At 38.3% G+C, this 27197-nt stretch overlaps 1 protein-coding gene across 2 annotated transcripts in view; it reads right to left on the bottom strand.

Moving 5' to 3' along the window:
* Positions 1–27197, bottom strand: part of Plcb1 (phospholipase C beta 1) — a 695339-nt gene that overhangs the window by 198902 nt on the left and 469240 nt on the right. For both annotated transcript variants that reach the window (XM_006983966.4, XM_006983965.4), the window contains exons 5-9: positions 20388–20467; positions 18230–18283; positions 16987–17062; positions 9618–9718; positions 7761–7927 (exon numbers count right to left, since the gene is read on the bottom strand). In XM_006983966.4, the coding sequence (XP_006984028.1) occupies positions 7761–7927; positions 9618–9718; positions 16987–17062; positions 18230–18283; positions 20388–20467 (478 nt within the window). The remainder of the gene's footprint in view (positions 1–7760; positions 7928–9617; positions 9719–16986; positions 17063–18229; positions 18284–20387; positions 20468–27197) is intronic.

Genomic DNA, 27197 nt, shown 5'->3' with positions numbered 1-27197 from the left:
AGTGAAAGGAAATGAATAAAACTGCTAAAGACCTGAGGATGGAAATAGAATTAATAAAGAAAACCCAAGCTGGGGCGTGGTGGCACACACGTTTAATCTCAGCACTTGAGAGGCAGAGGCAGGCAGATCTCTGTGAGTTCGAGGCCAGCCTGTTATACTGGTCTGCAAAGTTAGTTCCAGGATTTCAAGGGCTACACACAAAGATACCCTGTCTCTTGAATAACCTAAAAAGAAAAGAAACAATAAAGAAAACCCAAACTGAGGAAAATCTGGAAATGAAAAATTTAGGAAGCTCAGAGGCCAGTCTCACCAACAGAATACAAAAGATGGAAGAGAGAATATCATACACTAAAGACACAATAGAAGAAGTGGATACCTCGGTCAAAGAAAATGTTAAAAATTTAAAAACCTAAGCAGAAAACATCCAGAAAATATGGGACACCACAAAAAAAGACCAAATATAAAAATAATAGGACTAGAGGAAAGAGAAAACACCCAGGTCAAAGGCACCAAAAATATTTTCAACAAAATCACAGAAGAAAATTTCCCTAACCCAAAGAAGTAGGTGCCTATCAAGAACAGAACACCAAATAGACTGGACCAGAAAGGAAATTTCCCTCAGCACATAATAATCAAAACACTAAACATACAGAGCAAAGAAAGAATACTAAAATCTGCTATGGAAAGAGATAAAGTAACATATAAAGGCAGACCTATTAGAATAACACCTGACTTCTGAATGGAGAGTCTAAATGTCTTGCAGACTCTTAAGAGACCACAGATGCCAGCCTAGGCTCCTATACAATCACAATAGATGGAGAAAAAAGAGACATTCTATTATAAAACCAAATTTAAGAAGTATCTAGTTATGAATTCAGCCCCTAATGAAGGTGCTACAAGGAAAATGTCAACCTGAAGAGGTCAACCACACCAAGTAAACACAAGGAATAAATAATTCCAGGACAGAGAATCAAAAGTGAAGAGAAGAGAAGAGAAGAGAAGAGAAGAGAAGAGAAGAGGAGAGGAGAGGAGAGGAGAGGAGAGGAGAGGAGAGGAGAGGAGAGGAGAGGAGAGGAGAGGAGAGGAGAGGAGAGGAGAAGAGAAGAGAAGAGAAGAGAAGAGAAGAGAAGAGAAGAGAAGAGAAGAGAAGAGAAGAGAAGAGAAGAGAGAGCGCATAACAACAAATTACAGGAATCAACAAATATTATTACTTATAACTCTCAATGTTCTCAATTCCCCAATAAAAAGACATAGACCAATGGAATGTATGTGAAAATTGGGTCCATTCTTCTGTTGTATCCAAGAAACACACCTTAACATCAAGGACAGACATCATCCCAGGATAAAAGGATGGAAAAAGATATTACAAGAAAATGGACCTAAGAAGCAAGCTGGTAGCCATTTTAATTCCTTCCAAAATAGACTTCAAACATAAATAATAAGAAGAGATAGGTAAGGACACTACAACCTCAGCAAAGGATAAGTCCACCAAGAGGACACTTCAGTTCTTAACATCTATGCACCAAGCACCAGGGCACCCAAGTTTATAAAAGAAATACCACTACAGCTTGAATCACATATTGACTCTCACACACTGATAGTGGGAGATTTCAATACTCCACTCACACCACTCTGTAGGTCATCCAGACAAAAACTAAACAGAGAAATGCTGGAACTAATTGATGTCATAAACTAAATGGATCAACAGATATTTAGAGAACATTTTATCTAAATGTACATTCTTCTCAAGTTCATGGAACTATCACCAAGACTAACCACATACTTAGATATAAAGCAAGTCTCACCAGAGATAAGAAAATTGAAACAGTACCCTGACCTATCTGACTACCTCTGATTAAAACTGAATATCACCAACAATAGAAAGCTTACAAATTCATGAAAACTTAATAACTCACTGACACTGCTTGGGTGATCAAGAACTTGAGACTAGACAGCCCAGGGACCTAGAGTAAAACCAAATACTACTGTCCTAAAAAAAAAAGTAGCAATAAAATGACTCTTAAGGCATTCTGCTATGCTCATAGATTAGTGTTTTGCTTAGCCATCATTAGAGAAGCTTCCTCTTGCAAGAGATGGGAACAAATACAGAGATCCTCAGTCAGACATTGTGCAGAGAATGAGAAACCTTGGACATTCAGCCCTAAATGGGAAGTCTCCATCAAATTCCTGCCATCAGAGCTCAGGGAATCCCTTGGAAGAGGAGGCAGAAATAGTATTAGAGCCCAGAGAGGATGGAGAACACCAAGAAAACAAGGCCCTCTAAATCAACAAGATTGCAGTATATAAGAACTTACCGAGACTGAGGCGGCATGCATGGGGCCTGCATGAATCTACAGCAGATGGGGCTAGAGCAGAAAGGAGAAGTGGACACATTCCCCATCTCTAACCCAAAAGCTATCTCCAATTGATAACCACTAGCAAATGAATATGTGGTCTTCTCCAAGGGAGTCGCACTGGGATACAAACGACTCTTATGAATTGGCCTCATGCCCCGCAATAGATGGCTAACAGAAAATGAACTCAATGACATCTTCTGAGGTTCCTTGTCTCATAATGTCATGTCAGGGCTCCCCCCTTTTAAAAACTAATTTAATTTACTTTTTGTTTTTATTTTATTTTATTTTTACACTATAGGTCTTTGGTGTATATATTATGACTCCCAGTTTTTTGTTTTTGTGGGATCCACGAGTGTGGGAAGTAGAGCGTTTCTGCATCTACATCTGTTTCTTTTCCCTTCTCTTGGCTGCTTTTCCTTCTATTTGTTTGTTTGTTTTCGCCACTATTGCCTGGCTATTTTTTTTTAAAGGAGAAACAGAAAGTGGATCAGGATAGGAGGGGAATGTGTGGAGGAACCAGAGTAGAGGGAAGGAAACTAAATGCTTTTTCAATGAAAGAAAAATACCTATTTCTTAAGAATCAGAGTTTATATACGTTCCTAACATACATATTGTTACATTCACAATTACATGATTTTTCTTATGCCTCACATTATAAAGTTAACTTTATGCCTCTTGATTTCCTTCTAAGACGTATCAGTCCAAGTCTGTCAATTCAATATTGAGGTTAACAGCAATTTACTTGATTCTTGGGAACACCCGAGAAAATATTAAAAATTATAGCAGCAGGAAAAAAAACAAGCTAGATATCATATTGAATTTTGGCATCTATTTTCTCACATTTTCATTGATAAAAATACAAAAATCACCTGACTTAAAGTTCACGCTGGTTTCATGAAGAACATGCCTGTATTAAGTCTAGAGTAAGCCATTTGACCACAAACTCTTGGTTTGGCTCTTTGAAAAATGGTCACATGGTTTTAAATATTTTCAATTTTTCTTTTACTCATTATTTTTGGTAGTGCTTGGGATAGGACTCAGGGTTTCATTCCTGTTAGGGAAGTGCTCTACCAGTAAGCTGCATACCTAGCCCTCACATGCATCTTTAAGTCACATGACTATAGAAACTATATCCTTAGAGCTCCACACCAGCCACATTAAAGTTGACAAAGCTTTCTGAAACTATATTTTTAATATTTACTTATACTTTCCTAATAAAGAGACAAAATGCCTTTTTCTTTTAAAAGAAAAGAAATCCCAACATCAAACTCAATAGATTAGGAACTACAAACTCAAATTAAAAAGTGATTTTCATCATCTGACAAAATATTACAGTTTCTTTCTTCCTTTTTCTTTTCTTTTTCTTTTTCTTTTTTTTAGACAGTCTTTCTATGCAGCCCTGGATGTCCTGTAACTTGCTATGTAGACCAGGCTGGCCTTGAACTCACAGAGTTCTCTGCCTGCCTCTCCCTCCCAAGTGCTGGGATTAAAGGCATGTGCCACCACACTTGGCCTCAAACCTTTAGTTTCTAAAGCATTGCAATTTCTCCACCCTATAGATAAATCTCAAAATCCTTATCCTTTTGACTATGAAATCATAGTGAATAAACAAGAAAAAAAATCTAGTCTTCTTTGTTACCATAAGCAGTGAAAACAGTATGCAAAATGCCTTGGTATAAAACAGCTGAAGTTCACCATTGTTTTCTCACTCAAGCAGCTGAGGCTAGTTAAGAAACGGATACTGTCATTGCAAAAGATTTACTCTGTGTAGCTAATGGGAAATTAAGAAAAACAACTGTCTGCGCTGTTTGTCCAGATGCACTTGTCTGTCCTGTGATGTCTTCAGACTCAGCCTGCATGACTGGGTAAGTCCTGTCTTAATTTCTCTTAGCAATAATTATATAAAAATGCTCAAGATGCCTTTGTTGAATGTATGCATAAATGGACAAAAGATGCTACCCTTGATCCCTGGAAAAATCTTCCATTCAATCCTGTTGAAATTAATTAAGCCTGGAAGTTCCCTGGGCCTTTCCTACAGGCTCCATCTTCCAGCTTTCTACTCATCCTCAGTATCTTTCAAAGTCTGGCTGCTCAGTGTGGCCACTGTAGGCTGGGCTAGGAACTGCTCAGTACCTTGTTAGAAATGAAGATCCAAGAACTTAAGTGTGACAAAGCTTCAGATGACTTAGACATGTCAGCACTTGAGAAATGAAAGTCCTTCATATTTTCATCCTACTGTTCTTGAAAAGAGTAGAAACCTTTAAGCCCTACCTTGCTGCTATTTTGCTTTTGTTTGTTGAGAAAGGGTTTTGCTCAGGCTGACCTTGAACTTGAGATCCTCGTGCCTCAGCCTCCTAAATGCAGGGATGACAGGTTTGTGCCACTGTGCCCACTGAGTAAAAGTCTTCAGAAGTGGAAATTTTATCTTTTGGTCTGTCATCTCTTGCTTTTTCATCAATACTTTTTTTTTTTTAAATGCTGAAGTCATGAAGAATACAGATTTGTGTTTGTTTACAGATTTCCCCCAGGGTCATCACACTGAAGAATAGAATCTATGTCTAAGTGGAGACATGCCATCATCTCCTGCCTTAAACAGCTGATCCAGCTCAGTTCAGTCCTCTGGGCAATGGAACCCCCCTTAGGAAGGTGGGTCTAAGTCATGCTAATAAGACAGGAGGAATAATTAGTTTTCTAGGTGTGTCAAGAGAGATCCACCTACCTTTCTGAGTTCTGCTCAAAATGCATCACTTTTCCCAATATTTTTTTCTCTTCTGCTTTTCTTTTGGATGCTGGCCAAAGACTAATATGCTTTTTTTCTGGTGCTTTGGGTTTCCTTACATTTCTCTAAGGTTTCCTTTCCCTGTGGCTGATGTTTTTGCTGGCTTAACTCAAACAGCACAGACCTCTCTCCCTCTTAACCTCCCAAATATGAATATATATATATACAAAATAAAACAACTTCTCTCGAAAACTCACCTTATCTGGTCTGTGAATTTCATTCTTCTAACTCTGAAATAAGAACCCCACAACCACTGGGTTGGACAGCTTTTGTGGCCCCTGAGTTTCCAGGACCCTAGATTCCTGGGAAACTGTCATTCCCATAAACATACTGATATTCCAGTACCATTTCTATTTTGTCCAACTTTAGATCATCATGTTAATTTATGGATATTAGCTGTTAAGCTAACACAAATCACATACTTTCACTTTGCCCTTAACTCAGGACAGTCATCAGAAGTTCTGTTTTGTGTCTGTGTTTTGGGGTTGAAGTAGCCCTACTTAGATGTTTTATACTTTGACGAGCTGACTACTGGAGAGTTGAATTTCTTCATTGGGGAAGGGTGACAGGTCTAGCTAACCAGATCTGCTTAGTCATCATTTCTGTCTCATGGGGTGACAGAAGGTACATCTTCTTGTGTTAGTAAGTGGTTAGACATTTCTCCACATCTTGGTGTTAGATGACAAATCCTTTGTCCTTCCCATGTGTCACTTGAGGTCTCTATGAAGAGGCACTAATCTAATCTCTGTACAGACTATTATGGGGGATGACGCTCATGTTGGGGATATAAATGATTTATGGAAGCGATTAGATCTCGCCTCCTAGCCTATAATAAATACTGCATCTGAAGCAGGTCCACTTTATAGGTCTTGGGGAAAACAAAAGAAACTCTAAGGCCTATGTACCTTATAATCTAGAGGGCAGCTAGGTGAAACACACCAGAGGAATTAAAACTAAGCTCCTATACTTCAATATACTGAGTAGACTTAACGCTTGGTCATCACATCACACGGCCAGATGCTTTTTAGTGGATATTATTTACTTCAAACTCACGAAAAGTCAGTCAAATACTTTCCCCTCTTCAGTTTTGCAGCTGAAGCACCTCCTCATGCACAAAGAGGTTAAATGTCAAGATGGCACTCTGTGCTGCCTCTGGCTATTGCAGTTAAGGGATTCCTGAGCAGTCATTAGATCACAGGGCGGCCTGCTGGTTTCAAAAACTTTTCCCTGTCTCACGGTTATGATGAGCTAATCACGTCCAGGAGTCATTCTGGAATTGCTCTACCACTGAGTGTAAGTTTTTCTTGGAAAAATCTGGATTTCATAATGGGAATGCCAACCTTCACCAAGAAGTTGTCCCCCAGCTTGAAAATAAGAAGAGGTATTAGAGAAAAAAAGACGTATTTCCACATGGTTGCAGGTCAGACCTGCCAACAACAAGGCTCACAGTTGGCTTGTTGCTTCCTTTCACTGACCTCACCTAAATGGCAACACTAAGAATAGTATCAATAACAAAGGCAAATTGCTTGGGCAAGAAAATAGAGGCTGAAAAAAAAGTCTATAAATTCCAATTAACAGGCTGAAGAAAAAAAATAAGATTTTATTTTATACTTAATATACACCTCCCTTTTCTTTTGAGAGGGCTGATTACAGAACAAGCACAATGTATAAAAACCTTTATGACATGCAGTCTCATCTGTGGCTTGTGATTGATTGCTATTTCTGTTATTACATGAAGTGCCTGTATGTTCACGTGTGATTCATTTCTTCTCAATAAGTGGTTCATTGTGGCTTGTTTTGCCCTGTAGACTATATAGACATTTGTAGTAAGTTCAGTCATGATGGGTCAGGCTTCTGCAGGAGGGTCTTTCAGTCCAGAAGATTTTCAGTATGAATGGTAGAGGTTTTGAGGACTACACTATGAATATAGTTGGAACATATAGCAACTAACTGTTCATGATTATATTTTGTTAATTCATTTTTCCAGAATAAAAAAAATATGTTTAAAAACAATTTCCAGGTAACTTAGAGTTGCCATTCTGATGTCATTTTTTTTTGTAATTTTTTTTTCTACCAAGATTTAAATTTAAATCTACCAAAACTTCAATTAAAAAAACTATAAGGCCAAATTTCAGAATAATCTCCCATGTGAAAAAAATTATCAGCTTCTGTAAACTGGACTAAGACATGATTCTAGCAGACTGAATATTTTCTTTAGCTATGTAGACTTGGAGAAAAACAAACAATAAAAAACAAAACCAAAACAAATTCATGGGCTACTTTAGAGAACTTTTAAAAGAAAAGTGACCACAATGAGCAACTTTTGAGCTAATAAATTCTCCATATGAGAAAAAAATGTATTAAGTTACTGAGTAAATTTGGAAAAACAAATGGTGAGAAATGTAAAAATATGTGGCATGTACATTAGCTATAACTAGAAAAGTAAATCACCAAAGTTAAAAAAAAAACTGCACAACACAACAAAAGAAAACAAAACAAAACAAAGCCACAAGACAGTTCAGACACAAAGGAGCTACAGGGTCCTACGTCCCTAACTTCCAGAGTGTGGCCCGTCACAGAGGAAGCAGGGGCTCTGCAGTATGGTGTGAAGTGAAGCATACTACCTTTCTTGGCGAGGCTGCTGTTAGGCTCATACTTCTCAATCAATACTTGGACCTGCTCTTGCTTCAGAGGTGGGTAAAGTATTTCATTGAGTCGGGGATCTCTCTGCTTAAGGTTGATAAAATCCATCATCTGCTCAACAGTAAGGTACGGTTTGCTTTTGGCACCACTGAAAGCAACGAAAACACAAGAAATCACACCGCTTTCCTCATCTTATTTACACATTTAGCTACAGAGAAATAAAATTGCATCATGTCTACAATGGAATTCTGACCATGCCCTAAAAAACATGGTGCTTCCACACCACACTTTTCCACCCGACTCTAATGCCTAGAAAACTATCAGATGACTAATAATGTCCTTTATCACTTAAATATTGCTGATTTATTAATTTAAAAAGAAAAAATCCCAATGTACTTGAATACATTTTTTCATTTCATTAAAGTTTCAGGCTTATAAAAATCTATACCTCTTTTATTTGCTTGTGTTTGTTTTTGGAGGTGGGGACTCACTTTGTACCCCTCATTATCCTGGTGCTGTCACTACAGTCCAGGTTGCCTTCAAATTCATAGTGGGACTCTGAGTTGGCTTCTTGCAGATAATAAGGATTATATATATATATATATATAACAGATGCAGAACTAAACACACAATCTCATTTTATCCTCAAAACATCGATGTTATTGAACAGTGATATTCAAATGCCCATTTCAATTTTATTGGCAACCCACAACAATTTGATGGTATAAATACTACAGATACCCAATAAATGTTTTATGGTGATGAAATCACAAGCAAAAGCATTCAGTGTACAATGTCACATTAGCAGCAGGACTTATCTGCCTGCCACTTTACTTCTTTACCAAATTTGGATCAACTTTTTTCCATTAGGTAGATTTTGGTGTATCAAGAGAGATAAATTGCAACTTCCATTTAATTGTTTCTTTTTTTCTTTTCATGTCTGAGTCTCTTTAAGAAGCAATACCTGGGCTGGAAAGATGGTTCGGTGGTTAACAACACTGACTATTCTTCCAGAGGACCTAGGTTCAAATCCCAGCACCCACATGGCAGCTCACAACTCTGGTAAATCCTGTTCCAGGGCTTCTGATACCCTCACACAGACACATGCAGGCAAAACACCAATGAACACAAAATAGAAAGCAATTGTAAAAAAAATATATATATATATTTGAGGCAAAACCTACAGGCTGGAGAGATGGCTCAGCAGTTAAGGGCACTTAGTCTTTCAAAGGACCCGGATTCAGTTCCCAGCACTGGCATGGTGGCTCACAACTGTCTGTAACTCACTTTCAATGAATCCAACTCCCTCTTCTGGCCTCTGAGAGAACTAGGCATACACATGGTAAACAGACATCCATGTAGAAAAAAACACTCATGCTTATTAAATAAAAATAAATCTAAAAAAATCAGTGCCTATAGAAGTTTGTAATTCCTAGATTCAGAGAAAATAACATGCTGTCTGTGTGGGTTCTTAGTAATCTACACTTCTTTATACTGATATGGTTCAGAGGCATACGATGAAGTGTTCAGTCAGGAATCTTTCTGTTACATGAATCTCTCTTCTGTGTGTTAAGACACTTCCTGCTGTATCTATAATATTCAATCTAAACAAAGCCAACTGAACATATGAAAATGCCACCCTGCCATCCGTGTGTTATAATATCTGCTCATTAAAACAGTAGTTGTTTGTCGAGGTCAGTAGCACATCACCACCTCCATTGTACCACCCAGAAGCACTGCTTTTGGACAATCTCTTTCTAGTCATAACAAAATCCTGCCCTAGCCACTCTGAATATAAGCATAAGCTAGAAAAAGCAGATTAAAATGCATCTTCTTACAATTCAGAAAAGATGTTATCAATTTCAGGTCGGGGACAAAGATTGTTCAGGAACACTCTGTATACATCTGGAGTGAAATCCTCTTGAGGTATGGAATCATTCTGGGAAGAAAACAACAGGGTAAACAGGGGGTCTCATTCTTTCTCAAGTTTCCTTTCTGATTTTTCTTTGTCTCCTCCCTCCCCCTCCCTCCCTCCCTCCCTCCCTCCCTCCCTCCCTCCCTCCCTCCCTCCCTCCCTCCCTCTCTCCCTCCCTTCCTTCCCTCCCTTTCTCTTTTTCTTCTTTACAAACCAGAGTAAATATTAAGAACACATCTCTGAGGCTGACTGCAGCCTTCATTTAGAACCTGTTCGGTTGTGTCAACACTATTTTCTGTTGATTTTTAATTTTAATTAAAGTGTAAGAACATTTATTTATCCTGCTAAATAGATCTTAAGATAATTTCCTAAATACATTTACTAAAGTAAGTTACATATAGGAAGACAGAATCTGTTCAGTAGAAATGTTTAACTTGCCTGTCTGTCTCTCCCTTCTTCCATATGTGGGTGTCCACACGTGTGCACATGGGCATATGGAGGACAGACCTTGGGTGCTGTTCCTTGGGAGCCTTGACCTTGTGTTTTGAGACAGAGTCCCTCAAAGGCCTGGAGTTCACCAGGTAGGTTACACTGGCTACCTGTGAACCCTAGGGATATCCGCCCCCCCCCCCCCCCCCCCCCCCGCTTTGTTTGCTTTTCCAGGTTAGGATGTCTGGATTATTTATGTGGGTCTGGGATCAAATTCAGGTTCTTATTCCCTTTACTGAGTGAAACACCTTCCCAAATCATTCTCATTCTCCCTGTTATCTATCTCTCTCTCTCTCTCTCTCTCTCTCTCTCTCTCTCTCTCTCTCTCTGTCTACCTTCCCTCTCTCTACTCTGTCTTTCTCTGTTTTGGGTTGAGTCTTCCTCTTTAAAAGTGGTGGTAGAAGGTATATGGCCTTGTTTGCCATTTTAATCATTTGAAGTGGGCAGGTCAGCGGCATGAAGAATTTGCACATTTCTGTGCCCTTTATCAGGCTTTTGAGTGAATATTTTTGAAAGTGATAACCTTAGAGACAGTGCTAAAATAGAAACATAAATTCTAACTTTATGTCGTTTCTCTCTCTCTCTCTCTCTCTCTCTCTCTCTCTCTCTCTCTCTCTCTCTCTCTCTCTCTCTCGGAGGAAAGGGTTTTACACTTCCAGGTAACAGTCCATCAATGAGGAAAGTTAGGGCAGGAACTCGGCAGGCGGGGCAGGAACTGATGCGAAGGCCACAGAAGAGAACTGGTTTACGTTATTTGATCATGAGACGCCTTTCATAGACATCCAGCACCACTTATCACTTGTTACTGATTGCTCATTGTCCTATTGTTTGGGAAGCAAGTCACTGATACAAAAAAGGCCACTTCTACGGCTTATGTTTTCTGTTTGGCTGGGCTGCCATGGAAACCGGAAGCATATATTTGAGCCTTTGTTAACAGGAAAGACATTTTTCTTGCAGCTTCCTATTTCAGGAATGGGCTTGAATGATTATTTTTATTTTCAAGTCCCTAAAACAAAGAAACACCCTTCCTTTTAAATATATTCATATATTTTAACTGTATTTTAATAGAAAACTTAGAAAAAAAACATTGTCTGAAATTGTACACTGCTTGCTAACAGAGCAGAAAATTTAGCTCATCACTTAGCATACTGTAGAGGTCCCATGTTTGTGGAATGAAAAAAAAATGTAGTAATATATCCTTGACTCAATCCACTTATAGGAGGGAAAACATAATATTTTGTAAAAATGAATTTTGAAAAAAGAATATGTAAGAATACATAAAAGATCTTTATACCAACAGACTTGGTCTCCTTAGACAGAACTTTGAAATCATGAGCTCAAGGGCTTTATTGGTGTTTTGACACTCATAAAACGGAGACATGATCAACCCAGTTACAGGATTCCAGAATTCCATTTTGTTTATGAAAAGAAATACCTTTGCCTGGAGGATGCCAGTTCCTGTCTGATCTAGACACATGTTTCTCTTCTTTTCCAGATAGGCAAAATGACTCTACTTACTCAACTATTTGACTGTGAGAAGAATGTTTAAAATTATCTGTCAAAAAATATTCAACGGCACTGTTGGCCAACTCAAGTACTGAGTTGTATTTATAAATCCCAAGTGGGCCACCTCATTCTCCTATTAAATATAGCTCTCTAACCTCACTTGGCAGATGTAGACATTGATCTTATCTAAGGATATCAATAATGGTCTTCCTTGACCTTATTGACCCTCTTTTCTTATTTCTCTCTGAACAGCCATACCTTCCACTTGGGCTGCATTTTTTCCTGACCCTGTTTTCCTGTCTCATTCTGCTCACCTCATAATACAGCATAAACATTTACTAAATGTACATTGTGAGAATGATGAACAGTGATATCAAGGGCTGAATATTATATATCATTTAGAAAAGTAGGCTTAACTACACTTGTGTGCAGACATATAATTTCATAGACATAGCTTACTAAAATGTAGCCATTGTTTACTTTTTAGCTGTGAACTGGGATTTTTTCAATTAGAGTGAACAAGCTAATAAGACAGTCTGAATAAGTGCAATATTATTTTCATTGCATGTTGAAATTTAGCACATGGAAAATTTTTTCGTGAAGCTGTTTTTCTTCATCTTGTTGCTGTCCTATCCAACTGACCAGCAAGGATATCCCATGGTCTTTGGAGTCAGTGGGTGAAAATAGGAGTAAAAAATATTCCATATAATGGATTGAAATAAATTATTATCATTGAAAGTAAGGTGCAAGCATCTTAGAGATATTTACTGCAAGCTACGGGCAATTCTCAGTTTTTTATATGTGCAATGAGTCTGTGATTCATAGACATCATTCATATACCTTCCTTTTCTATCTCTGGATTTGGTAGAGAGGAAAGCACAGATTCATTTTATCTGCTTGATTAAAGAGGCAGCTCCAAGTCCAGTGTGCTAAAGGTCATGCCCAATGTCTGTACAGTTCTCTGTACCAATTCTTTGTATTTGTTTTAGGATGGTGTTTTTTTTTCCCTTGTTCACACATTTGAGTATTTAAAGACTCATTTTACCATGAACTTGTACTTAACATTCAAAGAGTTTTAGACTACATTTATTGAAGCAGACTCTCCATAGGTTTATTATTATGATTATCATTTTTTTATCATTTTATTCTGTGTGTATGGGTGTTTTGCCTGCACACGTGTCTGTGTACCACATGCATGTCTAGTGCCCACAGACCAGAAGAAAGTGTCAGATTCCTGGGGAGTGGGGTTACAAATAGTTGTAAGCCACTATGTGAGTGCTAGGAATCAAATCAGGGTCCTCTGGAAGAGTAGCATGTGCTCTAAACTGCTGAGCTGCCTCCTCAACTCCATGTATGTACATATACATACATACATACATACATACATACATACATATAAATATATAATATACATACATATATATTGCTTATTACCCAGTAATTTTTAGATATTCAGCCCTTTGTAATAGTTTTGTCTTAGAACCATAAAACAAAAGTTGAATTAGCCAGAGCCCTTGGAATCACTACAAATACATTGCTCATTCTATACTGAGCTCTTATGTGGTTTGAAATAGAATTTTGATAATAACTCTAAGAACTACAACCATAAAATGATTATATTTCTGATTTATCTTCAGGAAGTAAGGAAATGAACTACAGTTACACAGAGATGTTCCTTTATAAACTTTATAGCATTCCTTAGTAAGATGTGTGCAAGTCTCTAAATAGAAGATAACTAGTCACCTTTTGGTTTTAATGCATACCTACCTACCTACTGTGGTAAAATTTATGTCTAAAACAAATATATGAATTTATTTCTTATTTTCTTCATTAAAGTGCAACTCCACAGGCCAATGCCATAAAGACTACAATGTAATTCCAAATGTCACCAAGCCCTTTCAAGTTAATAAGTTTTAAATCAAGGGAATTTAGTACTGATAAATTATTTTCAATTCTCAGAGAGCTTGTGGGTAGAATAGTAATTTTCTGAATATGGAAAGGTTTTCACAGGTCTCACTGGAAAATATGTTTGGATTATTAATAGAAGGACAGTAATTGCTTTGTCTCATTTTAGGTACCATATTACTTTTCACCAATTAGGGTAACTTAAGGCTAGTGACTGTACTCTCCAAAGGAAAACCCTCTAAAGCAATGTGTTATTCCATCAGATCATGTCAGCCGGGGTACAAGTTCAAGTGCATTAATTATCCCTAACAATGTGCACAAAGATAATGTTTGAAAAATCTCAACAGGATATCCACAGCATTTCTGGTAATGTGTCTATTTACAGAACACAATTAAGTCCAGTTTGAATGATGGCTGGCTAGGAAGTAGACTCTCATTTACACAGACTTACCAAGCATTTATGTAACCCCTTCCCTCTGTGGCATGTGTAAAATACCCCTAGGGAATACATTCTGAATCTTGTAGGTAAGAAGTGACTATTTCTTATACCGACTTTTCTGAACATATGAAATTACCACAAGGTACCACAATTTTTGAAAATTGGTTTTGATGTGCTGTAGACAGCTCACAGAACTATTTATTTCTTGGCTTTGAAATGGTCTTGGGTCTTTGGATCTTAAAAAGGCATTTGAATTCTACAAGTCCTCCAAATAAATTATAGTTTACAATGAAAAATGATCTTTCAAAACTATAATGGAGGTTGATTATATCTTAAAATATCTTCAGTTTGTTTTCAGAAAATTGTCATTACATTTAATTTGCTAAGGAGAAGTACTTTTTTTTCCAATTTAAACATAACTCCTACTGCTTGAATCTCATTTTCGTTCTAAAATGTCTCCAGTTGATATTGGACTGAAAATTTAAGCCTATAATAGACATAGTGAATTATAAAGACTCAATTTATGTTTATTGACTGAGTTGTCAGAATCCAATTGTTCAGAAAATTACAATTTACAGAGAATTGATTGATGGATTTGATTTTTTTTCCTATTTAGCTTCATTCTGTGCTTCTTCTTTGACTTAACTAGATGTAGAAGAAAGACTAAGTTCAAATCTTTGATCACTGCATTTCACAAGATTGTCTCAAGAAACAATGAACTTAGAGTGGTCACAAAGGGGAAAAATGCCTTCTCACGGCCTGCAACTCCGTCTCTATGCTTCCTCTTTACACTGAGTGTGTATAATGGTCATTCCTCAGCTGCTCAACCTCTTCCCTAGCTCCAGGCCTCTGGGCACTGTCTTTTCTAGAATGGACTTTTCTTCTTCTCGTTCTGTTTTTAACAGCACTTCGTTCCATTTACAAATGCATTTGGTGGCATATTTATTGACTAATTCTCCCAGAATACTCTAACTGTATTTGGAACCCAGAACCACAGCATTTGTTTAGAGCCTGTGGGTGTGCAGCAGGAACTCAGGGAACACTGGTGGAGTCAGTGACAGGAACTGCATTGTTCTATCTTTCCTACTCCAAAGCTTCTACCAGAAAAGCATCAGTGAGGTATCAAGATGGAGTGTGTAGTAACACACTCTCAAGGTGTAACAGAAATCCTGGGTTTGTTCTCCAGCACGACCTCTTCCCAGACAGGGAAAAAAAGAAAGAAAAGAAATAAAGTACAAGGACCAGAACTGTGTGCAGCTCTTCTAGCATCACTGGCCACTTGCACTTAAGAGAGCAAAATTGGCATTGGAATAGCACCCTGGCTTTCCTGTGACCTAGCAACACCTTTCCTCTCCTTTATTTTTATTTTTTGAAAGAACTTCTACTCACTTATTTATTCATTCAATTGTTTGTTTGTTTTTGGAAATTGTATCTCATTCTGCAGTCCTGAGCTGGCCTGGAACTTGCAGTGATCCCAATCTGCTCCTGAATGCTGGAATTGTATGCACATAACACCATGCCCAGCTAGCATTCTTTTTAATTTGTTTAGTTTTCTAACGTTTGGAACAATAATTGCGTGACAAAAGTAGTAAGTAGTGCTCAGTCCTTTACTATAGTGTCATCCTATGTTAAAAGTGGCTTTCTGGTCTCACTCAGTGCAACTTGAACATGGCTAGTTATCTCCAGAGGCTCAGAGTTCCCTACCATAGCCAGTGATCCAGATAAGAGTTTGATTGTTGCTTAGATACTAGGTGAATGTAATTTGGAAGAGAAAGGAAAATTCTCCATAAGCATGAGATGCAGAGTTCACACAACACACTCTGTTCTCCCAGAATCAATGGTAACAACATCCTTTTATAATCATATAGAAATGAATGAAAATGAAGAGGAGTTCCTGTCGGTGGCTAATGTATATGAAATGTCTTATGTGTCAGGCACAAAAATAAAAGAACACTTTGTGCTGGTCTTCTCCCTTGGAGCAGTAAGTGATCTCAAAACTGTTTCAAATCTGCATCCCTTTCAGCAGAACCTGTAGACACAGGCTTGAAGAGTGTTTATACTAATTTTTTTTTTTAAAACAATGTGTGTACTATGTATCAACTGTGTCTGTAACTGATATATTTTAAAACTAGAGATTTAAAAAGGTAAGTTGAAGTTTTATTTCAAAAGCTTCTAGAGCAGTGGTTCTCAACCTTCCTAATGCTGTAACCCTTTAATCTAGTTCCTAATGTGTGATGACCCCCGACCATAAAATTATTTCGTTGCTAATCCATAACTGTAATTTTGCTACTATTATGAATTATAATGTAAATATCTGATATGCAGGATATCTGATATGCAACCTCCGTGAAAGGGCTGTTTGAGCCCCAAAGGGGTCACAACCTACAGGTTGAGAACTGCTGACTTAAAGAAATAAGGGGGAGGGGTTACTTACAGGAGCAGGTTGAGAACCACTGCTCTAAAGCATAATAGTTTGACATTATTAATAGATATTATGTCAAGAGGCATCAAGAATGGGTTTATTGTAAATGATGTGTTCAATTCACATTGAGAATTGGTGTAAAAAATACATATCATTGAGTAGACTTTCCTTCATCCTTACCATCTGTCCTCAGCCTTCCCCCAACTATGTCTCTCCCTCTCTATCTCTGCCTCTCTGTGCCTCCCTCTACACTCTTCCCAACACAAAAGTCTCATGTAGCCCAGGATAGCTTTGAACTCTCTATGTGGGTTGGAACTTGTTGTATATCCTAGCATAGTCTCAAACTTGCAGTAATCCTTCTGCCTCTGCCTCTTGATTGCTGGGGTTATAGACATGTAACACCACACCCATCTCACTTCCGGATTTTTTAATTGCATCAAGCTGTGTTTAGGAAATACTAGGCAGAATACAACTAGTATGGAATTTGAAGAACTTCAATGTGGTGGGATGTTGGAGAGACAGCATGCTTACCCGTGAAGATGGAAGACTACAAGCCTCTAGTGCAGTTTCAACTCGCTTTCGGTCTGCTGAAAACAATCGATAGATGCTACAAAGTGAAAACATATAAATGAGAGTTGATTAACAGGCGATATGGTTCACTGCACACACACAGATGACTCCAACTCAAAATACTACACAGAATGGAAGCTAAGACTCTCTGAAGGTTAAAAAAAAAATCAACCATTTCTCCACACGTCTGTATCTGTTCTCAAGATCAATGTGTGTCTTGCAAAACTTATAGTGTCTGATATAAAATAAATATTCCAAGACAGTGGGGATGACCCATGGAAAACTATTGAGCCAACTAATTTTTTAAGAGATTTATTTATTATGTATATGGTGTTCTGCCTGCATGTTTTTCTGCACACCAGAAGAGGACACCAGATCTCATTAGAAATGGTTGTGAGCCACCATGTAGTTGCTGGGAATTGAACTCAGGACCTCTGGAAGAGCAGTAAGTACTCATAACCTCTGAGCCATCTCTCCAGCCCAAGTAATTTTTCACATTAATTCCTAAAATAAACAACTTCCCCAGTCTTCTCAATCTTGTCCTTATTATGCACATGGCCTCCAATGGTATTATACAGAAGTTCACTGTATGCTTCCACGTCAAAGCTTAAGCACTTCTGGCTAACATAGTCTAACCATGTACTTTCTTTGCCAGCAGTTGAATACAATGATTTGGATTTGTACACTCAATTGATACACTAGAACACTCAGTCTGGTGCTTACCACTTCTTCAGGGTAAAGGTGATCTGCCATCTTGCCTATCCTGGCTTCTCTTTGTGGCTCTCTTCCTCTTCTTACCCTGCCTTGTTACTTGAGTTCCCTGCCTGGCGCCTGTGCCTACTTGGCATTGAGAGCCTTGCCTTATAGTGACCAAAGGCATACCAAAGTCACACAATGTACACTCCTAGAATTGATCTGAACCTCCTCAAGTGAATTCAGTGATTGACACAGTGTGATTTCTTCCCTATTCCCTCTACCCACTTCCTGAACTCTCTCAAAAGTGACACCACAGGAAGTGGCGGCCAGGGAAGAGTCATGAGGAAGCCATCTGCTCTTGTCTGAGACTAGCATGACGGAGGACAGGGTCACCACATCATTTCCATGCTCCCACACAGCCTGGTGAAGAAATAAACCAGACCAATGGCACAGATTCAAGTTTTTGGGACAAAGCAGATCAATGATGAGAAACATGGCCAGAGCTTACTTTTTGAGAGGAATGCGCCCTTCTGGAGTGACCTGAAGCTTGAGCTTAGTATATCTGTTGGGAGAGCAAAAAAGTTAGTCATTCATTTTAAAAGGTACTGAAAATAGGATACAAGAAGAGCTCAAGTCCATGTGCAGTGTGCTGAATTTGCCAAACTATCCTAATCTCCAAATTGGTAACTGGATGGTGAAATGGAACAATGCCCTTTTTAGAAGCTTCCCAGAAGTTCCCCTCTTGCCTTCTTCTGGATTCCATCTCTGTAAATCATTGGCATGTTTACATTAAACAGTAGAGATTGTCTTTGCTTGTTTTTGTCCCTACATAAAATGCAGTTGTGTTTTGGGTCTTGTTTTTTCCCCCTCAGTGTTAAGTTTCTGAGATACGTCTATGTCCTGCTTAGTTATCAGAGTTTTTTTATATGATATTCACAAAGAATATAAGAACTGGATTGATCTCCTCATCAGCCTACAGACACAGAAGTAGAGAGTTAGAGCAACAGAACTCTCAACCACTGCTGGCAGACTGTCAACAGGAGATGCTGCTTTGGGACACTGCATATACTGTGACCCAAAGACCCCATATCCCGATTTGTACACAATACATTCATCAAAACTCATGTGCTATATTTCCCACAGCAGCCCTCACAAGGGTCATCCATCTGGAATAGACATTTTCAGTAGATTATGATTAGTCAGCCAGTTTCACCATGCTGTGTCTCAGCTTGAACATTCTATTTCTCTCTCTATCTCATTTATTAACATTTTGTAGAAAAATACATGTTCTAGAAATATTCGTTGGATAAAGGATGTCAAGTAAGATAAACAGGGTCAAAAGAAAGGAGGAAATAAGGCAAGAGGCATGTTGGGAGGATCCTTAAGGTAACAAAATTAGGAGAGGGGATTATTCCATGATGAAACATTTGAGTAAAGACCTGTGACTAAAAGTCACATAAGAACAAACTAGAAAGTGCCTGAGATGAGGTCTAAAACAATGGGTATGTGCTGTGGGATGGTCTGTATGTCAAATTACTCTGATTGGTCAATAAATACAACACTGACTGTCCAGTGGCTAGGCAGGAAGTATAGGCAGGACCAACAGAGAGGAGAAAAGAAAGAACAGGAAGGTGAAAGGAGTCACTGCCAGCCGCCACCATGACAAGCAGCATGTGAAGATGCTGGTAAGCCACAAGCCACGTGGCAAGGTATAGATTTATGGAAATGGATTAATTTAAGCTATAAGAACAGTTAACAAGAAGCCTGCCATGGCCATACAGTTTGTAAGCAATATAAGTCTCTGTGTTTACTTGGTTTGGTCTGAGCAGCTGTGGGACTGGCAGGTGACAAAGATTTGTCCTGACTGTGGGCAAGGCAGGAAAACTCTAGTTACAGGTATGGCTCTGGAACAAGAGTGAAGACAGAAATATATTCAGTGAATTAAAGTCATGTCTATTAACATTTCTGCCTGTGGTTTTGTTTGAAAGGTCCCCCCAAGCTCCTGAACCACCAGAGTCACCAAGAGGAACACACCCATCCCCCTGCTGCTCATCCGGCATGCATCATTATTTTCCTTGGTCAAATAATTTTTAGAACGGCTGATGCAATTCCAGGGTGATTTTCTAATCTTATTTCCTTTCTTTCTCCTCTTATTTTCTTTCTGCTTGTCCCTCTATTCTCTCTCTCCTCTATTGCTTGGTTTAATAGTCTATAAGTTCCAGAATTCAACCCATTTGAATGAAAGAGGTAGGAAGTTCTTATGGTACCCATCAAAATTGTCCAGATCTAGAATAACAAGGACATATGCTGTCCATTCTCTTCAAGAGTTAACAAAAGAGAGAACCCAAGCAGAGGCAGCAGAGCAAACTCTGAAAAGAGCAACTCTGTGTTCTGAGCACAGCTGCCAGAATTTGGAGGTATCTCCTTTTTGTACATCAAAAGCCCTGATCTTCAGGCCACCTCAGCCTGGTGTGCACTTGGTGGGAAGAGCCATCTCTCCTGGAAGTCTTCAAAACCTGAAGAATCTGTCCTCCAACCTATCCCAAAGGGAAATATATGTTTATGAATGTGAGAAGCCAAGGCAGCATAAACAGAGATTCAAAAAAGAGAAAGGGAACGGATTTAGAAGAAGCAACACCCTTAGCAGTACAATCAGCATGACTTACGCTTTCTCCAGAGATGCATCCCTGGACATGTTCTGAGCCAGTAGGTTTGTGGCCAAGCTGAAAACCTCACTTGTCCATTCCTGAAAAATATAAGTCACACTTGAATTAGCTTAAATATTATTCAGGTGTAAATTATGCTTTTAACTTGCCTTCCAGGAAGACAGATGAATTAATTCAAGTTGGATAGGAACAGTTTCCTACCCAGCATCTTTTCTCTTTAAAATGTTATAATCAAATTCAAATCCGAGTGATTCTCTTTTAATAAGGAAATGTATAAATGAAGATACAGTTTTCTGTCTTTTAAGTTCCTCATAGATAAAACTGCTGTGCTTTAACAACTATACAGTTTTAATATTTTTGTTGAATTATAAAGAATTATAGAATAACAGAAAAGTTTTAAAATGTGGTAAATCTATTTTCCAAAGAATGAGAAAAAAATCTTCTTCCTTCACCACTCACATAGTGGAGATTTATAGTAGGTTTCTACCTACTATACAAAGTTTATAGTATTAGGTATGGATTCCTGCTTGTGGAGTGAGCCTCACATCCAATCAGGGAGCACATGGTTACCCTTATACAAATTGAGCCACTGCTGCCCCCATGAGCGTGTCTTGCAGGTTTGGTATCATAGTTCCTGGATTTGACATCTGGGAAAGAGCAATGATTCTTTCACCTCCCCTTCCCTCACCCACAGCCTACATAACACCATCTGGCACTGTGCAAGATACTAGTGGGAGAGATCTCAAACAATTCTGGTGGAAAATCTAGAATCTTCCTATCTTTGTATTCATTGTAAAAATGATGTCTTTTAGTTCGGCACTTTTCCAACTTATGTTTGTTGTTATTCCTACTGTTGATTTTACTTATCTTTGCATAGTATTTTTTAAATTGTGGGTTTTCTTTTTTCTTTCTTTTTCTTTTTTTGCTTTCTGGCTTAAAACCCTAATAATGTGCTATCTTATAACAATGGGATACTTTGTACAGGACTAGAACAACAGTGGGCCAAGAGTGATTGGAAAGGGAAGGCAGACAGATTAAGACAGAAAACTAACTGAAAGAGCCAGAGGTAAACAAACATGTTAGGAGTTACAAGGAAAAGGAAATGATCTAATAGGAAAGAAGAGAGAGAGGGGGAGGGGGGAGGGAGGGAGGGAGGGAGGGAGAGAGAGAGAGAGAGAGAGAGAGAGAGAGAGAGAGAGAGAGAGAGAGAGAGAGAGAGAGAGAATTCTAAGAAGTAGAGTTGTAGGTCAGAGTAAAAGAACATTTCATGTGTGCTCAGATGTCCAAAGACAGCAAGCGAAAATGTAATAGCATCAAAAGCCCATTTCCAGGATGGGCAGTGAGGAGAGACAGGATGAGGCTGAGCACTAGGGGGATTACTTGACAACAATGGCAGGAGGAATCTGAGGCTGAGCATGCAAAGACCTCAGTCAGGAGGCTGCAACAGTGCAGGTGAGGATGCTGAAGCTTTGACCTCTATGGATTAGATGTTGGGGCTTTAGAAAGAGCAGCACAGGATAGCTATGGAAGGAAGATAATGTCATCTACTACAAAACTTGAAGCGCACACAGAAAAGCAAAGCATCAAGACAATGTTTTCAACGGCACGGAAAGCAATTTTACTAAAATTAGATGATTTGAATAAATAATAAATATTGCCACTGGTTTTAAAAAATTGTCTCTTTTATAGACTTTTCTAGAATAAAGATCAAACTTAGATTGCTCTGTGGCAACTTTATGTAGCAGTGAAAGTATTTATAATTGAAGTTGTATGGTTTTGTGGGTTTGTTTAGAACAGCTGTTTTCAACCTGTAGGTGGTGAGACCCTTTGGGGGTCTCATATCAGATGTCCTACATATCAGATATTTACATTATGGTTCATAACAGTAGCAAAATTATAGTTATGAAGTAGCAACAGAATATTTTTTTTGGTTGGGGGTTACCACAACATGAGGAACTGTATTATATGGTCATAGCATTAGGAAGATTGAGAAGCACTGGTTTAGAGCCAATTTCACACCAAATACAAAAGGAATTAAAAAGTTTCCAGAAATTTAATTTTAGTTTGATGTTTTAGGCTGAAAATCTAAGTCTTCCACTATATCCAGCCCTATAAAAATATAATGTGAGCCAAATGGAACTTTGAATATTCTAGTAGCCAAATTTAACAAAAGAAAAAAGTACATAAAATTATTTTTAGTAAGATATTTATTTTAGTTCAGTATTTTACCTGTTTGAGCACCTCTGGGGCATTCCAAATAAGAAAATTCACATAATTTCATGTACTTGGTCAGTCTAAATATAGATGTAAAAATAAAAATATCGTATAAAAATTACCTTCACACTATATATAGAAGGTAATTATGAAACATAAATTGGTTTCATGTTTAGACTTGAATTCAATCCTCAAGATTTCTCATTAGATTGGAAAAAAAGGAAAAAGTTCCGGAATCAGAGGCATATCTGGTGGCCATGGCTGCCGATTCATCAGCACAGGTTTTCTAGATCCACTGGTCTCTCTATGGTCCTTTCACAGAAGAAACTATCATGTCTTACTTGGGGATGCCCAGAAGCAGATCCTGAGATGAGGTTTTATGAGGATTTGGGCTTATTACAGTGTTCCATGACAAAATTAGCGTAGTAGGCAGGAACAGTCAGAGAGGAGGGAGAAGGGTGGGAACCAAGTGAAGTCCTAGCAAGACTGACATCAGTTTAATCCCATCCTGTGCAGAGGCTATCTCAGAGCTGAGTTTGCTGACAGGTGAGGAGTATGGGTGTGGAAATGATTGTGCTTGTTAGTTTTGGTGAAGGGGTACAGAAAGAGGCAGAGAAAGACAGGTGCAGGCACTCTGGTCTCTTTGTTATCAAAGCGTGTTCTAGCACAAAGTCCACGTGGCTGATGACAGTGTAAGCAGAATCACAAAGAACAAAGTCAGCGCCCTGCTAGAATCCTTCCCAGTACAGTAACTAGTAGGGTTTTAGGATTTTTTAGAGTAACAGAAGTAGCCACCTTGTACAAGGAAGGAATATACAAACAAGCTCTGGGGTAACCGGCCCATGTATGGAGCATTTTTCAAGTTTCACATGTATTTGCATCAGGGTTTTGTTGAAGAGAACTTGTGCCTTCAGTAGAGCTGAGGAGGGGACAGAGGTTCTGTATTAGGAGTTTCTGAGCAAGGTCTTGGCTGTACCACAACATGAGTGGCCGGCCATGTTCTAGGGTCAACATGTAGCGCTCCAGAAAGCTTGTTAGAAATGCTGATTTCAGGCTCCACACCCCATCAGAATCTATACTTACCCAGGAACTCTTTATGTGTTTTATGTGCATCAACATTTAAATATACAGCTGGGCCAAAAGCAGCCCGCTGAATAGCAGGACAGTCCAGGATCTGGCTTGGGAAGCTTTAGCCCAGTCTTTGTTTATTCCGTTCTCAAGCAAACAAATAGATGATTTGGGGCTGTTGAGATTTGCATAGCCCCCAAAGACCTTGCAGCTGTGTTAGGAACAGCATGGCTAAAGAGAAGGGGTCAGAGCATAATGAAGTATGAGGAAATAAGAGTCACTGCTGGAGATCAGAGTACTGGTTTCCTGGACTTCAAACCTGAACTCAGGAGAATATGGACGATGCTTTGCTGTGGGACCAGTGGATCTTACTGGGACTTTGCTCTCATAAATCCAGTGCTGAGCCTATGGCCTGAGAAGGGCAGCTTCTTTGGTATAGAGGATCTGGTCTTTCCTTTCAGAAACCAAGGAAGGACAGTCACTCAAGTTGGCTTGGCCCCAGCTGTTTAAATCCAGAAACTTCTTAGAGGACAGTTCCAGTCTTAGGTTGAAACTTCTTCTTGGGACAAAGACCTTAACCTGAGAAGATGACTAAAGATCAACTGTGTGGAATTCTGCTGGAGTTTCAGTGCTCCTGTTTCGATCCCTTCTCCATTCCCTCTCCTCTCGGATGCCAATTTAGACAGATTCAAAGATATTTTTCCTACCATGTCATGAAGGTAGTGCCCTTTTATTTCTAGAGATATTTAAGTTCTGAAATTTGTGGCATATGATTTCATATGTTTGCTTAATTCTACGAATACTTATTAGTCACACGTATCAATTATGCTGCTGACAACTGTTTGAATATTTATTACATTCTGAAGGGAGATCTTTGCATTCTGTAACTGGCTCTCATAATATTTTTCTAGGATATGGGTAGTTATTATCCTCATTTAGCCGAAAGAACTCACGGGTTCAAAGCACTTATAATTTGTATTGGGGCTAATACAGTCACTGCTTGGGATCAGATCACTGGTTTCTTGGACTTCAAACTTGAACTCTTAGTTGCTGGGTTCATCATTGTGTTGTTCTAGAAAATTCAAGGACAGCTAATCTACACAACTGAACAGATGAATAAACCCACTGAACTGCATTCAATTGCCAACACTGATTTATGACTTCTTATAGCCAGGCTATGTTGTAAACATTTTATAAATAACTAACTCATAGTCCTCACATTGCCCTCTGAAAGACAGTATATTGTCAACAGCACATTTTGGAGATGAAAAAGCTGATGTAGAGATGTTGAATAAACAGCGTAAGGTGGGCACAGATAATTAGGGGGCACTTGGAATTTGAACTCAGGTTTGCCTCTCAAGTTAAGCACTTTACCACCCCCTTAGAAGGATGAAGTGGATGAAGTAGGGGAGAAACAAGAAATGATCTAATGGAGAGAATATGAGGCCAGCCACAAAATGTAGAACTGATGTCTTGCAGCCCTGATGGAGATGGGCACAAACTCAACTCAAATTTCCTTTAGTTCCTGTACAGAGAATTAAAAAAAAAGATTCAGCCCTGACATGATTCATTTTTGTCCTTCATCCAAATACCATCCATGCAGTAGTTCAATTAAATGCTCCCAGTTTTGAGAACAAAAAGGAATTCTCCAGGGCTAATTCAGCCTCTGGCTAAGAAGAGTAAACATAAAAAGACTGTGTCTTTGGAAAGAAATGTCGTTCTTGCCAATGTTTCTGTTTTCTACTCTTCTGATTCATGTGATTTTAAATGTTCTAATGTATTTATATTACTTTTCATTTTTGAGTATTTTATTTTTTGTTACACATATAAAATACACAGACTGATGTAACTAACACATTATCTCTAATCCAAATTTGACAAACATTAACATTTTGCCACAATTCCTTAATTACATTTTTTTCTTAAAAAATTTCTTAATACTTAAAACATTGTAAACTGTTGCAATACAGTTTAAATTGATTCTTCCCTATGTTCTCCCCCCCACTTTTTAACTTCTCTTTCTAGGAGTAAGCTCTAGTTTGAAAGGTAAATATCAACATTGCATCTATTTTTATATGGCATTCTGAAGAGGGTGGTATAGTTCAGGGTCAATAGACTAAGGCCTGAAGACTCAATCTAGGCTGTCATCTGTTTTTCTTTTCTTTTCTTTTTTTTGGGGGGAGGGGCAGGGTTTCTCTGTGTAGCCTTGGGTATCCTGGAGCTCACTCTATAGACCATGCTGGCCTCGAAGTTTCAGAGATCCTCCTACCCCTTCCTCCTAAGTGCTGGGATTAAAGATGTTGTCAGCAGCTGGTCTACAGAGTGAGTTCCAGAACAGGCTCCAAAGTTATACAGAGACACCTTGTCTTAAAACAAACAAACAAAAAATTTTTTTAAAAACATGTCTGTTTTATAAATAAAGTTTTATTGTAACATAGACATACTTCTCATTTCTGCATTGTTTGTAGCTGTGTTCGTGCTATAATGGTAAAGGTGACTGTTTGTAATGGAACCATCCCTGAAATGTCAATACTATGTAGCTCCTCTTAGATGATGTTCTTTATCTCATACTATGGCACCCTCTATGCTTGAAATTCAGTGCATAAGTTCCTGTTTATAATCAATATTATTTCTTTAAACAAGGCTCTTTTACATAGGTCCAGTTAGTTTCAATTCCCATATTCTTCTTCTGAAAGAATGTATAACTTGAGAATCTCTACTTTTACTATAGATATTTATCTTTATTTATTTGAAAATGTTGGTTTCATGCTTCATTTTATCTTAGGACATAGCCAAATGATTCTCTATTGTGAAGAACCTAAAGAATTCTAGGATTCCAGCATTTTTATCAGTATTATTTGCTCAATGAAATGATACTGTGCATTCTTACTGGCAGAGCATAAAAACTTGTGTTTCTTGCATTAAAACAAAGCCATCTGCTCTCATTCGACATCCAGAAAAGTTGTTCAAATCTAACTGACCCAATATGAAACCCTGCAGTAGTTTTCATTGACATCCTGACCCACCAAGGTAGTTGAGCATTGCTTTATGTATTTGGGAGCTATTTTTTTTAAAATTTTTTTAAAAATGTCATACTTATATTCTTATTTTTTTTGGCCCTCTGTAACAGAGCAAGTGCCCTAAACTCTATCTAGCCCCATACTTACATTTTCAACCCACTTTTCTTTTCATTGTTTTAAAAAGGTGTAGAGTTTTGCTTGTTTGAGGACTGAGTTCAAACACATCCACTAGTTTCAGTGGCACTGCCGCTAGGAGAAGCCAGAAGTACACAGTGGTTGCAAGTTTTGAAAGGATCCCATGGCATCATGGCATGTCCGTTTCCCAGGGAATGGCTTCAACTTAATATTAACCTGGTCGAATCACATCCAAAGGCAAAGTGTAGCCTCTTTCAGAAATATGTGTTCATTCAAAATTTTCTTTGAGGAGTTGAAAATATTCTAGAAGGTCTCTGAGTATCTCCCTGTTTATACACATATGCATATAAATAATACATTATATAAGTATATA

The sequence above is a fragment of the Peromyscus maniculatus genome, chromosome 4 (assembly GCF_049852395.1).
Source record: "Peromyscus maniculatus bairdii isolate BWxNUB_F1_BW_parent chromosome 4, HU_Pman_BW_mat_3.1, whole genome shotgun sequence".
Lineage (NCBI taxonomy): Eukaryota > Metazoa > Chordata > Mammalia > Rodentia > Cricetidae > Peromyscus > Peromyscus maniculatus.
This window is presented reverse-complemented; position numbering and strand designations above follow the sequence as displayed.